At 50.1% G+C, this 12,917-nt stretch overlaps 2 protein-coding genes across 4 annotated transcripts in view; one reads left to right on the top strand and one right to left on the bottom strand.

Moving 5' to 3' along the window:
- The window catches only part of SYTL1 (synaptotagmin like 1), a 34,999-nt gene extending 26,479 nt beyond the window's left edge, over positions 1–8,520 (top strand). For all 3 annotated transcript variants that reach the window (XM_077932002.1, XM_028738679.2, XM_028738678.2), the window contains 4 exons: positions 3,570–3,648; positions 5,387–5,486; positions 6,244–6,449; positions 6,875–8,520. In XM_077932002.1, the coding sequence (XP_077788128.1) occupies positions 3,570–3,648; positions 5,387–5,486; positions 6,244–6,449; positions 6,875–7,014 (525 nt within the window). In that variant the 3' untranslated portion in view covers positions 7,015–8,520. The remainder of the gene's footprint in view (positions 1–3,569; positions 3,649–5,386; positions 5,487–6,243; positions 6,450–6,874) is intronic.
- MAP3K6 (mitogen-activated protein kinase kinase kinase 6) overlaps positions 7,424–12,917 on the bottom strand; it is a 45,790-nt gene continuing 40,296 nt past the window's right edge. The window contains exons 24-29 of the mRNA XM_028738676.2: positions 12,414–12,519; positions 11,678–11,927; positions 10,721–10,830; positions 10,043–10,155; positions 8,933–9,009; positions 7,424–8,123 (exon numbers count right to left, since the gene is read on the bottom strand). Coding sequence (XP_028594509.2) covers positions 7,979–8,123; positions 8,933–9,009; positions 10,043–10,155; positions 10,721–10,830; positions 11,678–11,927; positions 12,414–12,519 — 801 coding nt within the window. The 3' untranslated portion in view covers positions 7,424–7,978. The remainder of the gene's footprint in view (positions 8,124–8,932; positions 9,010–10,042; positions 10,156–10,720; positions 10,831–11,677; positions 11,928–12,413; positions 12,520–12,917) is intronic.

The following is a 12,917-nucleotide window of genomic DNA, read 5'->3' as shown; positions in this document are numbered from 1 at the left end:
TATAAACGATTCTGTCGTAAGACAAACAAGCAAAACTACAGCAACCAGTGGTCCTGGCAACACCTATTTCCCTCACCCTATTTCACTGGTGGCTGCTCACACATTTTCCCTATTGCCCCGCTCCCTCATTTTTAGCTTACTAGGGTGCTGCTTTATACTGAGTCCAACCATGGCTCTCTCCAGCTCAGCAGTGACTGGCAACAGCTCTCCAGTGTTTCAGGCCAGGGTCCTCTTCCAGCCCTCTCTGGCAACCACAGGGGTTGGGCCTGGAACCTTCTGTGTTCAGAGCTCTGCCACTTAGCCATGACTGCGCCCATTTGGACACCTCTTTTGCGAGCAGAGTGACTGGAAGAAAGCAGACAGAGTTCAGGGAGAAAAGAAACTGGTCATATTTTACCACTAGCAAGCTGAACAGAAAATGGGGCTTGTCTTTCCTAGGTCAGGGGGGAAACTCTTCTGAACAACCTTTTCCTCCCATCTCCTCCAACTTTCAGGTCTCAATCAACTTCTGGCTTCAAATTCTTCTTCTTCTTCATTGACAGCTAACTCCCAGACTGGCTCGAACTTGCAGCCAATCGGAGTCTGTGGTCATCCAGACCAATTACAGAATTATACTTGTGTCATCTCTACTTTGTGCTTCCAGCACATTTAATGCAAGGCTGGGCAACACTGAGGGATCCGACTTGGGGGGGGGGGCAGGATTTGTGTGTCTGTGTAGTGGGGTGCAAGCTGGAAGTGGACACAGCCATAGCCTAAAATGGGTGGGGATGCCTTTTTCTCTCTCAGGCATAGGCTTTATGCCACATTGAGAATGAACTGGGCCCTGGTTTCCCATTTGTTTTGCAAGCAGCGTTGGAAATGTCACCTCTCCCCAAAGCTAGTTCACCAGGCTCATGCAGTGCTGCAGGTAGATTGTGGAGGTGGATGGTGGGGGGGTTTAGGGAAGCATAACTGGTTCCGCTGCACTGAGTGCTGAGCCTAGGGGGTGCCACAGGGTGTCGCAACTGTGAAGTAGTGCATTGAACAGAACGGAAGATGAGAGACCGGGCTGCGAGTGGGCACATTTTGGCCTCACACAGGGTGCCGCTGAAATTTGAAAGAGCAAGGTCCACCCCTGAGGTAGAGCACAGCCATGGTGGCTTGTAGCCACTGGAAGCCTTATCCTCTGTGAGTTCGCCTCATTCCCTTTTAAAGCTGTCCAAGCTGGTGACGATCGCTGCGTTTAGCAACTCCCTGGCGGCGTTTCCTCAAAGGGTGTGCCTGTGAAGGGCTCAGTTCAGTGCAAGTCATCCCTGCAACCCAAGCAGCAACTGTGCTCATTCCACAATAGTCGAAAGGGCTTGCTGCATCAGTGAGCTGGTGCAATCAGTGTCTGAGAGCCGTTGCATAAACCCCCACAAACTGTTACATTGTTTTTCTCCCCACCCCAAATGCACCTCTTCCTCTTGAGCATTTCAAAACCTGCTTCTGGAGAATTGCCCAAAACAATACTCAGACACCACCATAGCTGTCAACTTACAGATTTGAAAATAAGGGACCAGCAGCCTTGAAAATAAGGGACCAGCAGCCAAAATAAGGGACTTGCAGCCTCACCTGTTCCAGGCACTCCAGTCTTCCTGTCCTCTCGCAGTCTGGTCAAACTCATGCTGGTAGCTTCGAGAACACTGTCCAACCAACTTTGTAACCAGAGGTTCAACTGAATCACATGCACCACAAGGCCTATGCAGCCTCAACTTAAGATGGCTCCCCGGCCTGGCTTTGCACTGCAAAGTTTGCAGCAGCACGTGCAACAAAATGGCGTCCAGCATTCAAAAACCCCCTCAGCTTGCATTAACTAGCCACACACAAGGCATGCAAGCTCCACCCCCCAGTCGATCTTAGACTTCTTATTGGGTGAGCAACACAGCCAAGCAACACAGTTGGAGCCTCCCTCCTCCCTGGCCAGCAGAGAGGGAGGGAGAGGAGCTGTTTCCTTTGAGATTTAAGGGACATCGTTTAAGGGACATTTAAGGGACATCCATCAATAAGGGACAGCAGTGGGGCATGGCGCAGGAATAAGGGACTGTCCCTTCAAATAAGGGACACTTGACAGCTATGGACACCACTCAGAGCTGGGCATCATTGCATCTTAAACTAGAGGGTGTTTAAAGCTTTGTTCTCCTTTCTTAAACATCCAGAGCTACCGGACGCCGGAGCTGAGTGGCGCAGCTGAGGGCAGCGCGCCGGACCGGGCTGCCATAAATAGCTAATTGAGGAGCAATAAATCACTTAGCGGGGTCCCAATATAACTATTGCCACACTGTATGGGTCAGCAACTGAAGGCCCAGGCCCAATCTTGGCTCCTCAAGGGGCATCTCTTTGCTTCAGAGCTGCCGACACTAGGGGAGGCAAAATAATGCTCTTTGTGTTTATTGTTCTATCCCATCTTTCCTCCAAGAAGCTTCGGTTCTCCCCGCTCCCCATTTTCTCCTCACAACAGGCCTGTGAGGTAGGTTAGGCTGAGAGCTGGTGAATGGGCTGCCCAGTGGGCCTCATGGCTGAGTGGGTGCTCTGAGCCCTGGTCTCCCAGCACTTGAACCACCACACCAGATTCTCTGGACTGAATAGCAACAGGAGTTGCAGAAAGAAGGTTAGAAAGTGGGTGGCTTTGAAAGAACATGGGTCAAACTTACGGAGAATAAGTATGCTTCAGAGCACCAGTCATTGGAAATGGCAGGATGGGAGAGGCCTCCTGCACTCGGGTCCAACTTGCAGGCTTCCCATGGGCATCCTGGTTGACCACAGGATGCTGGACTAGATGGGTGACTGGCAGGATCCCACAAGACTCTTCTTACATTCATCTCGAAGAGTAGCAAGGGGGAGCCTTAGTCTATCATTCCACATGCCTTTCTCAATATGGGCCTCCAGCAAGCACCATACTCCAGCAAGGATATTATGTGTTTATGTGATAAACCAGGTCAGATCATTGATTCTCCTAGCCTGCTGGCAGGGTCTCACGCAGAGGTCTGGAGATGCAGGGGACTGAGCCAGGGCAGACAGCAGGTGTCCTGCCAGTGAGCTCCTCCCCTTAAAGGGTGGCGTTAGATGAGAGTCTGAGCCTTGACTTTGCACCCTTTGAGATGCCCCCTCTGAGAAGTCTAGTGGCTACACAGGGTGCCATTTGCTTTTCCTGAGTTTCTTCCTTCCCTTTTCATTTTAAGAATACACTAATAGCTTTCTGTGCATATAGGAAAGTATTTTATACTGAGTCAGCCCAGTCTAGCTCAATACTTTCTACTCTGACTGGCAGCAGCTCTCCAGTATTCCAGGCCAGGAACATTGCTTGCCCTACCTGGAGGCCCCAGAGATTGAAGCTGGGACCTTCTGCATACAGGGCAGATGCTACTTCCGCTAACCTATAGACCGTCCTCTACTTTCTTGGTTGCAAAATGTTTAATGCAAGACGTTCTATTGACCGTGCAGGAACCTCCCATGTGGGTGTTGCTGTTCCATCACAGAGTAAGTGACACAGAAGGTTTTCTCTCCCCCCTCCCACCTTTTGTGACAGATTTCCTTTGCTTCTTCCCCAGACCCCGGTCACTCCTGATGCTCTCTGCAGCCGTGGCATCCTCAACCTGGCCTTGAAGTTCATCCCGGCTGGATCAGGAGGTGAGATCAAGGCCCTGTTTCTTCCAGACCTCCCAGCAGCAGCACCACCCTCTGGGTTTTTGGATTGGGATGGGAGGATTTATGCAAGCCCCCAACCCGGGCGGTAGACATTTATTAGCCCAATTTGACTTGGTTGGGGGTGGGGTGGGAATCCTTAAAGAAATATGTATGGGAATCAGCTACCCATGAACCAAACTGATGTTCCAGAATCTAAGACTTAAGGGGGAGGTGCGAGGCGGGGGGAAGCTGGAGGAATCCTAACTTCCTTCAACCCTACAGAGCAGGCATCCCCAAACTGGGCCCTCCTGTTTTGGGACTACAATTCCCATCACCCCTGACCACTGGTCCTGTTAGCTAGGGATGATGGGAGTTGAAGTCCCAAAACATCTGGAGGGCCGAGTTTGGGGGTGCTTGCTATAGAGGCTTCTAGAAAGAAAAGTCTTGAGGACGGAAGATCTGCTGTGTACATTGGGTGCACAGGTGAGTTGTTGTTGCTGTCCTGACAGCAAAGGAATTTGGTTGGTCTGATGTCTTTGTGAAGAAGACATGCCAAATGTTCACCTTCCATCACTTTGCCTTCGCCTATATTAGCTGGACTATTGGAAGCCAAAAGTGATTTTGTTTATTACATTTACATATCACTCATCCATCCATTTTCCTTATTGGACAGTTCAGCAGAGTAACTTGTAAAAAGGCTAGAAAAGGGGAGAGAAGGAAAGAATAGGCAGATGAATTATAGCCTGATAGAATCAGGGAATGGAATGTTCCAGAGAGGTCCTGATGTGGCTACAGCCCCATTGGCCTAAATTGTGTTTTGAGGGATAATCTGAACTGGGCAATTATTTATTTGTTTCAAATGTGTGTGTGGAACATAGGAATCTGCCGTATACTGAGTCAGGCCTTTGTCTGCCTAACTCAGTGTTGTTCACACGGAGTGGCAGCAGTTCTCTGGGGTTTCAGGCAGGGTTCTCTCCCAGCCCTACCTGGGACCTTCTGCATGCAGGGCGGATGCTCTCCGACCAAGATATGGCCCTTCCCTAGGGGTATTGCTGTTCTTCTGTACTTGGTATTCATGGCGCCTTGACAAAAAAACCCTCCAAAAAAATTGGTATAATAAAAACCAAATGTCAGAGTTAAAATCGAGAGAACAAGGTGTCATTCTACATAAATAGCAACCATAAATGCAGCAGTTTGGCTAGGAGCAGACAGATCAACCCAGCAGAAGACTAAGTAAATAGGACAGGCTTTGCCCCATACTGAAAGGTAATGATGAAGGCATCAAGTAGATCTCACTAGGGAGGGATCTGGTCCATCTTCATGAAACTACAGGACTGGTCACCTACCTAACCTCTGCAGGTATGGTCTACCTCCTCTCAGTGATGTCAGCTGCTTGAAAAGGTTCATATGGGGTTCCAAGTACCCTGGTCCCAAGCCACTTAGGGTAGAGGTGGAGAACCAGATATTTTTGGGACTCCCTTAACCCCAGACTAGCATGGCTAATGGTCAGGGTTGACAGATATTAAATTCCAGCAGCATTTGGAGACCACAAGTTCCCCACCCCTGATTTAGGGCTTTAATCAGCTTAAGAACCAATAGCAGCTTCATCTGTCCTGGATCCAGCTGTCAGCAGGAGATTCCAGCTACCAGCAGGATTGGATCTAAAATTCGGTAGGTGTTGGGTCGGAAAAGATGGTGCTTGGCCTCTGAATCCACCTTCATTGTCACGGCTTTCTTTCAGGGGAAGGGCTTCCTCCCACTGGCGAGCTTCACATCTGGGTGAAGGATGCACAGAACATCATTCCCCACCGGGGCAGCACAGCAGACTCTTTTGTTCAGTGGTAAGTGCCTGTTGCTCTTGGGTCTCTTCCAGATGGCCCGTCTATTGAGCATGCATCCTGATCTGTTTGCAGACTTTACAAAGGGGAGCTCAGTCAATGCCTGTTATTTATTTAGCATTCATTCTGACTGGCGTGCATGGATGTTATGCAATGTTGCATCAAGCCGTTGCCATCCTACATTTCCCAGTGAATTTCGCCATCACTTTCCTTGTTGCAAAAATCTCGATTTTGGGGTGGGAGTGGGGAAGCGGGTTTGTTACAGCCAACAGAACCAAATCAGCTTTTAATTAGGCAATCTGGATTTGCCAGGATGCAATTGGAGCCCATCAATCTGGAATTGTCCTTAAGCCCTCTTGCAGTGGGGAAGGGGCTAGGGTTAATGGAGGGGAAGGGGTGTTTCAAATGCTAAGCAGGGGATTGTATGCAGCTTGATGTATGTGTACAAGATCATGTTTCCTGCTTTGGACTCAGAGTGGGCAATCACAGTTTGGTTTTTAGAATGAGCTCCTTGCCTATAGAAAACCAGCACAGCAGGAAAACGGCTCTGGTGGGCCTGCTCTCCTTGCCTGGCTAGTTTTCTATCTGCAGGGAGTCATTTTGTTTCCAAGGAGGAACCTTCTGAACTACAATCCATCACCTGTGCTGGGTTCTCTCCCAGTCCTACCTGAAGATGCAGGGCTTGAGCCTGTGACCACCTGCAGTCAAAGCAGATCCTCTAGCCACTAGGCTGTAGAACCTTTCTTGTCTCCCCTTGCAGCTACATCCTCCCTGACGACAGCAAGGTGAGCCGACAGAGGACCCGCATTGTGAAGAAGAGCCTCAGCCCCACTTTCAACCACACCATGGTTTACGATGGGTTCCAGGCCAAGGACTTGGCTGAGGCATGTGCAGAGTTCACCATCTGGGACCAGGAGACATTCTCTAAGCAGCAGCTCGGAGGCATCCGGCTCAGCCTTGGCACTGGTGAGGCAGCAAAGTGTTGTGGGAATGTTGGGTTTTTGAGTTTTAGACTGTTGTGTGTGTGTTGAATCTGCACCATATTGAGGGAGGGGAAATGAGCCAGGCGCTGTATTCCAGATTAGAGGGGGCCCTTAGTACAATGTAGGCCTGTTGTCAAACAGTAACAGAGTTCCAGCTGGCAGTGGAGAGGGGGGCCAGGGACTCTTAACTTTCCACAATGGCTGAGAGTGTGGGAAATTTAAAGGGTGCTCACACCCAGAGCTGATGAGAGCATTGGAGGGGAAACTGTTTAATGGAGAGGTGGGCAGGACAGAGGGTGCCCAGAAATGCCACGTTCCGGTGCCTTGCAATGCACCTTTCTGTCTGATGGTCACTACAAGCAAGTGGGCCCCGGGTGACTGATTCAGAACCCTTCTGCTTCCACACAGGGAACAGCTACGGCCTGCCTGTCTCCTGGATGGATTCGACGGAAGAGGAGCGCCACGCCTGGGAGATGGTGTTCAAGCAGCCTGGGCAGTGGGTGGAAGCGAGTCTTCCCTTGAGGACCAACTTGAACCCCAGGACTTAATCCCAAACTACAGCAGGACACCCGTTCTTGGGGTAATGGAGGAAAAGCTGATTGGCTTCCCTAGCAGCAGCCTCCTGTATGCAGATGAACAGGCCCAGAGTCTCTGCAGGACTTGCAACCACAGTGGTTTCTGAAGGGCAGCCCCTGGCAGGGGGACAGTAGATTTGGTGCCAGGAGTCCATGGCCAGGTTCAGCCTGGGCTGGCTGCTCTCTCAGACTTAAGGAGGGAGGTGAGCAGTCCGACTCTTAAAAGGGACTTCTTTGAAGGCCTTGCGATGGTTTTCACACTGTAGTTTAGGGGACACCAAAAGATGCCCCATGACAAGAACCATGCTGTGGCTACATCCATCTTCAGTCTCTGTCCATCTCCACCACATGCTATTGACATTGACAAGAGGCAGTGTCATGCTTTGTTTAAATTTTTTTTATTTACTTCCTCCACCCTGGGCATTGCATTTCCATCCTTGTTGGTATTACGGCAAAACCTGAACAATCCCACCGTTTCCTTTCTGCTGTCCAATGGGACACCCAGAGTATCATTTCCCAGCCTCAATGGCTGCTACACTAATGACTCCTGGAGCTGTGTTTTCTGCAGCAGGCCAGAGACGAATCGCCATCCAGCACTGCCGTGAATGATGCAATCGGGGCTTTTTCCACTGCTGACTCTGAAACGACCTTCCACCCCCTTCACAGGGTAGCTCAGAATCTCCCTGCCTCTCTTCCTCTAAAATCCAGGTCACAGGACAAAGCACCCTTTATCTTCCTTTGTCTCAAGCCAAGAGAGAACTGCAGATTTTTGCAGTGCCACAGCAATCGTCTCCTCCAGACGTGATTTGCTTGAGGTGCCAGAATAGACCATTACCACCTTCCCCATCACCAAAGGATAAATGGAAAGTCAGTTCACATCACCTCTGTGTGAGGGCAAGTCTGGAATCTTGTTCTGCTTACTGCTGGGGAAGAAAGTCTATGCCAGCCAGAGCCTGCTGTCCTCCAAACAGATTAAGGGCTTCCCTTGGCCTGGCTCTTGCTCTGCTTCGGGCTGTAACTTCTGGCCAAGTGTTTGCCGATGCTCCGAGATGGCTTTCCAGAGGCGGCACACCATCCCCCCTCTGCCAAGACAAGACCATGGAAAGATTCAGATGGTGTACATGCTATATTGCGCCTCTCGGGTCATTGAGCCGACCTGACTTGCAGTGCTCCAAGTGACAGGGCACAGCAGATCACTGGAAGATGCCATGCAAACACCTGGACCACTCAGAACCCAACTGGACACAAGGGGTGATGCTTTGTACACAACTTGAATCAAGTGCCTTAACCTGTCAGCTGCTGCTTCCTAAGTAGCCTCCATGCTAATGGTGTTTCGGCTTTATAAGAGGTAGCAGCACTTGGGTTGCAGTGCCTCCGAGCAAGGATACTCAGGCTCCAGGCCTTCCTCCTGGGCTAACTGCAACTAATTTCTGTAACTATAATAAACAGCAAGAAATAAACAAATTCTGCTTAAAATAATCATGCAGGCAGAAGTTTGGATTTTATTTTTTTTATCATGGGCTCAGGAGAGTGGTGAGAAAGGAGGGCTGCCTTTTGGGGGAGAGGATCTGATGACGACTCTTCTGTGTTGTGTTGAAAATAGAGCCAAACCACCCAGGGGGAACAGTGGAATGTAATTATGCACTGTCCTCTCTCAGGGAGTTGTGCACAGGGAAAACACACGGCTGCCCCGTGGACCCCACATTTGCAGCAGCCCCATTCAACTGCTCTATTAAAAAGTGCAGAAGAATGCGTTGCGCGAAGGCAGCCGTTGACCCACCGCAGAGACTTCAGTGAGGAAGGTACAGATCTGGGAAGTCCATTTTGCAACCCAGACCCAATGCATTTCTTAATCGCCCCTTCCTGCCCACCTAACCTGCCTCTCACCTACCTGATACGGGTGTAGCGGAGGTCGTCAGGCGTAGCACAGTTGAGCAAGTCAGGCAGGGTGAAGCCATGGTGTGAGAGCTAGGAAAGAGACATGCAATTGCTTTAGCTGTGGCTGGCCGGAGAACAGGGAAGTTGACAGACACCTACCCACTCCAGAGAAACCACCTCTCTGGCTGAGAAAGGTAATGGAAGTGGAGAAGAGTGTTGTGCAATTATTATTCTTATTTATTCCTATTAACTGTCTATACTGCCCTTCATCCAAGGATCACAAAGCTATTTACAATATTAAACCACAAAAATACATAACGCAGTCACAAACCAAAACCATACCTCTCCTCAGTTTAAAAGGCCAGAGATAGTTTAATTAGCCACAGAGAAATATTTTCGTGTGGCACCTAAAGAGATGTAATAAAGGCACCAGGCGAACCTCCTCGGGGACAACATTCCACAAATGGGGAGCCACCACAGAAAAGGCCCTGACTCTCACAGTGGCCAACCAGCTGCTTGTATAAAACACCCACTTGTGATTCCCAGCAACTGCTTCTGACTATGGAGTCAGTACATAGACACCATGGTGAGTAGCTGTTGATAGCCTAGCTTCCCATTAGTTGTGTAATCCACCTTTATGGCCATCCCCACTAGTGACCAACACCACATCCCGTGGGAGCAAATTCTGTAGCTTGCGTGAGGAGTAACTTCCTTTTGTCTGCCCTGTGTTTCCCAATGTTCAACTTCATTGAACAGCCCAGGTTCTAGTATTATGAAAGACGGAGAAAAACTTTTAATCTATTTTTTTCTACACCATGCATGGCTTTACAAACACCTGCTATGTCCCCACTTACTCATCTTGCCCCTGCCTGCCCAAATTAAAAAGCCCCAGAACTTTTCTTCACGGGGGAGTTGCTCCAACCCCTTGATAACTTCGGCTGCTTTTTTCTGAAACTCTCCCAGCAATAAAATGTCCCTTCTGAGTTAAGCCAACCCAATGACATTCTCTTCCCTCACCCCCTACCAACTGCATTTAAAAACAGGCACTTCTGCCTGGAGGCTGGGCCAAACCACGGAGCCAGGAGCGGATGCTTAAAATGCCCCTTTCCAAAAAGGAATCTACCGTTGCAATTGTGGCTTTGTCAGCCCCGTGTTTTTCCAACCACTCGGCGAGGACGGGATCCGCAGTCTCTTCTACTTCTCTCTCCCAGGAATGCATTGGGGAAGTAGTGTCTCCTGGGAAAGCAGGTGAAAAAAGGAAGAGGTTTTTAAAAAGGTTTCTTCAGTGCCTTGTGTGATTACCTTCTGCTTCCTAAAACCATAAAGCGTGATCTTCCCACAGAACCTTGCTTTAGATGAGTTTTGGTTCTGAAAGGCACCCAAACTGGCACCTTGTGGGGAGCCAGGGGAGAGAATGAGATAATGGGACAGTGGGCTAAAAATGTCACACGCAATGTCTTGTCTGGAGAAGAGGAAGAATGAAGTGTGTATCTGTGTGTGAGCGCACAGACACATGTGCACAGGAGTGTGGAATAGGACACAACTATCACTGCATATCCGTACATGATGTTGCACAAGCACAGAACAGGATACTGGTGACGAGAGCTGCTGCCAGTCAGTGTAGATGGCACCAAGCTAGATGAACTAACAGTCTGACTTGGCATAATGCAGTTTCTAATGTTCCTATGGTTTCAAAATTAGGCTTTTCTCAATTTTGGCTGGGTATATAATTTCAACTTGTTTAGCACAGAGGTTGCATAGCTCTGCTTACAGCTGAGCCTCCTGGTGCCAGTGACCTCACCTCTCAGCTTGGCTCCTCTCAGAGCCCAGGAATCTGCTTCCACACTCCACAGTGCCTCCTGCAGAAGCTTCTGGCATTCCCGCTCCTTCTTCATCAGCTCCCACTGCAGCCTGGCAGGGCCAGAAAGGGTTAGAGTGTGAACTTGCTTGCAAGTGCATGCATAAAAAGATTAGAGTGGGAGTCGGATTGCTCTGCTAGCGTGCCCAACTGCGAAAAAGTAGGTTGCATTTGAGATTTTGGTGTTCCTGGCTGCCAGGGCAGTCACATCCTCTGCCCTAGAAATTCTCGTCCTACTGAGGAGGAGTGGCTGGGATTAAGCCCAAGTGATGTGTGGATTCCGCACATGCTCAGACACACTCTCCTTTAACGCTACGACACGTATTTCAAAGGCCAAACATTGGCACTGAAAACAGGTTGCTGTGCTTTACAGCTTCTGTGGCTGAGCCCTGAATGTAGCTGCATAAGACTACCCTGTGCTAGCAAGTAGTCAACCTGGTGCCTGCTGGATCTTGCTGGACTACAATTCCCATCATCCCTAACCACTGAGGTCACTGGCAAGAGTGCTGCTGCGCTCAGGTTCCTCTGGTAGGCTTCCCATCAAGGCATGTGGGGACTCAATGGGCCTTTGACCTGAACCATCTGGGTTCTCCTTGTGCCGTTAATGGACTTGCTGGCCGGGGCTGGTGGGAACTGGACTCCAGCGACTATCGGTGACCACCATTCTAACACGCAGCAGGAAGAGCCATTGTGATGCTTCCTCGAGGTGCTGCTGGACTCCAGCTCCCATCAGCCCCAGCAAGCATGCCCAACGGCCAAGGATGATGGGAGTTGTAGTCCAACAGAATCTGGAGGGCCCCAGCTCTGCTCTAAAACCCTTAAAAAATGGGGCAGAGGTCTGTTGACCCTTTGCTGCTCACCCCAGCCCAGCCTAAAGGAGGGAAGCCAGAAAGAGCTTACCTTCTCGTCTCCGCCTGCAGCTCATTCAGCTGAGCCATGAGAGGCAAACGGCCATTCAGGGAATGCTGGGAGTCTATCCAGCTGCTGCTGCTGGTGCCGATCCCAGAACTTGGTGTGTCCATGCTGTCCTTGAGGGCAAGGTCCTGGCTTTTCAAAGACTGCAGCTCCTGGGGCAACAGGCTCTCTTCCTCCTCATGGCTTGCGTGTTCGTGGCCTTCCTCCCGGGAGGACCACGGCTTCACCTTGAGTTCTGGAAAGGCAAAATGTGTGTGATAGAAGAGGGGTGAAGGGTGGGCAAGGCAGTTGCCCAACATAGTGGCAGGCAGCGGTGCTTCCTTAGCTCAGTGGTAAGAGCGCATGTGTTGGCATGCGGGAAGACCCCAAAGCTGTTCCCTGGCACCTTTGCTCAAAAAAGCACATTCCCAACCGTTTGTGCCAGCAACACACACAACACACACACACATCCTGTGTGGTACAGTGAGAGTGTTGGCCTAGGACCTGGGAGACCGTGGTTCAAATCCCCCCTCAGCCATGCAGCTCCTTGGGTGACCTTGGGCCAGTTACTGCCTCCCAGGATAAAACGAGAAGGGTGAGAACCACAAACACCACCTGGAGTTCCTCGTATGAAATGACAGAATATGAATGCAATAAACCTTCTTCTTCAGCTCCTCAGACCCAGAGTATTCCAGACTGTATTCAGAGTGAGCCAACCGTCTATTCCACCCATTTCTCCTACCTGTCAAGAGGATGGTGAAAGCTGCCTGGACCGCCTGCCCCATGAGGTTATCCAAGGCGAACACCCAGTGAGGCTTGATCTGGAGCTTCCGCAGCGCCTGCTTTACCTGTGGAGGTGGGAGACAGAGAGGAGACAGGCTCAGGATGCACTGGGCCTCCTTCCTCTGCTTAGCTCGCTAGGCAACCCCCGCCCTTGCCATTCTGGCTTCACCAAAACGCTAAATATAGTTGCCCCAGAGATGGCATTTCATAGGGTTGAGGGGGAGGACTTGTGGACTATCTAGTCCAGGGGTTATTAATCTTTTTTAGACCAATCAGCACATTTTGAGAAAGTGCTGCGGCCTGCATTTTGAATTTTATTCCTGCCCTTTGAGATGGTAGCTATCCCTCCTTCCTTTGTCTTATCTGCAAATGTGGTAAGGATTCTGTCCATCTAAGACCATCCTGGTGGGATCCATTTTTCTTAACTAGATCCCTAAGACCAATCAGCTGCAGCCAAGAGCTG

This window comes from Podarcis muralis, chromosome 7 (assembly GCF_964188315.1).
Source record: "Podarcis muralis chromosome 7, rPodMur119.hap1.1, whole genome shotgun sequence".
NCBI lineage: Eukaryota > Metazoa > Chordata > Lepidosauria > Squamata > Lacertidae > Podarcis > Podarcis muralis.
This window is presented reverse-complemented; position numbering and strand designations above follow the sequence as displayed.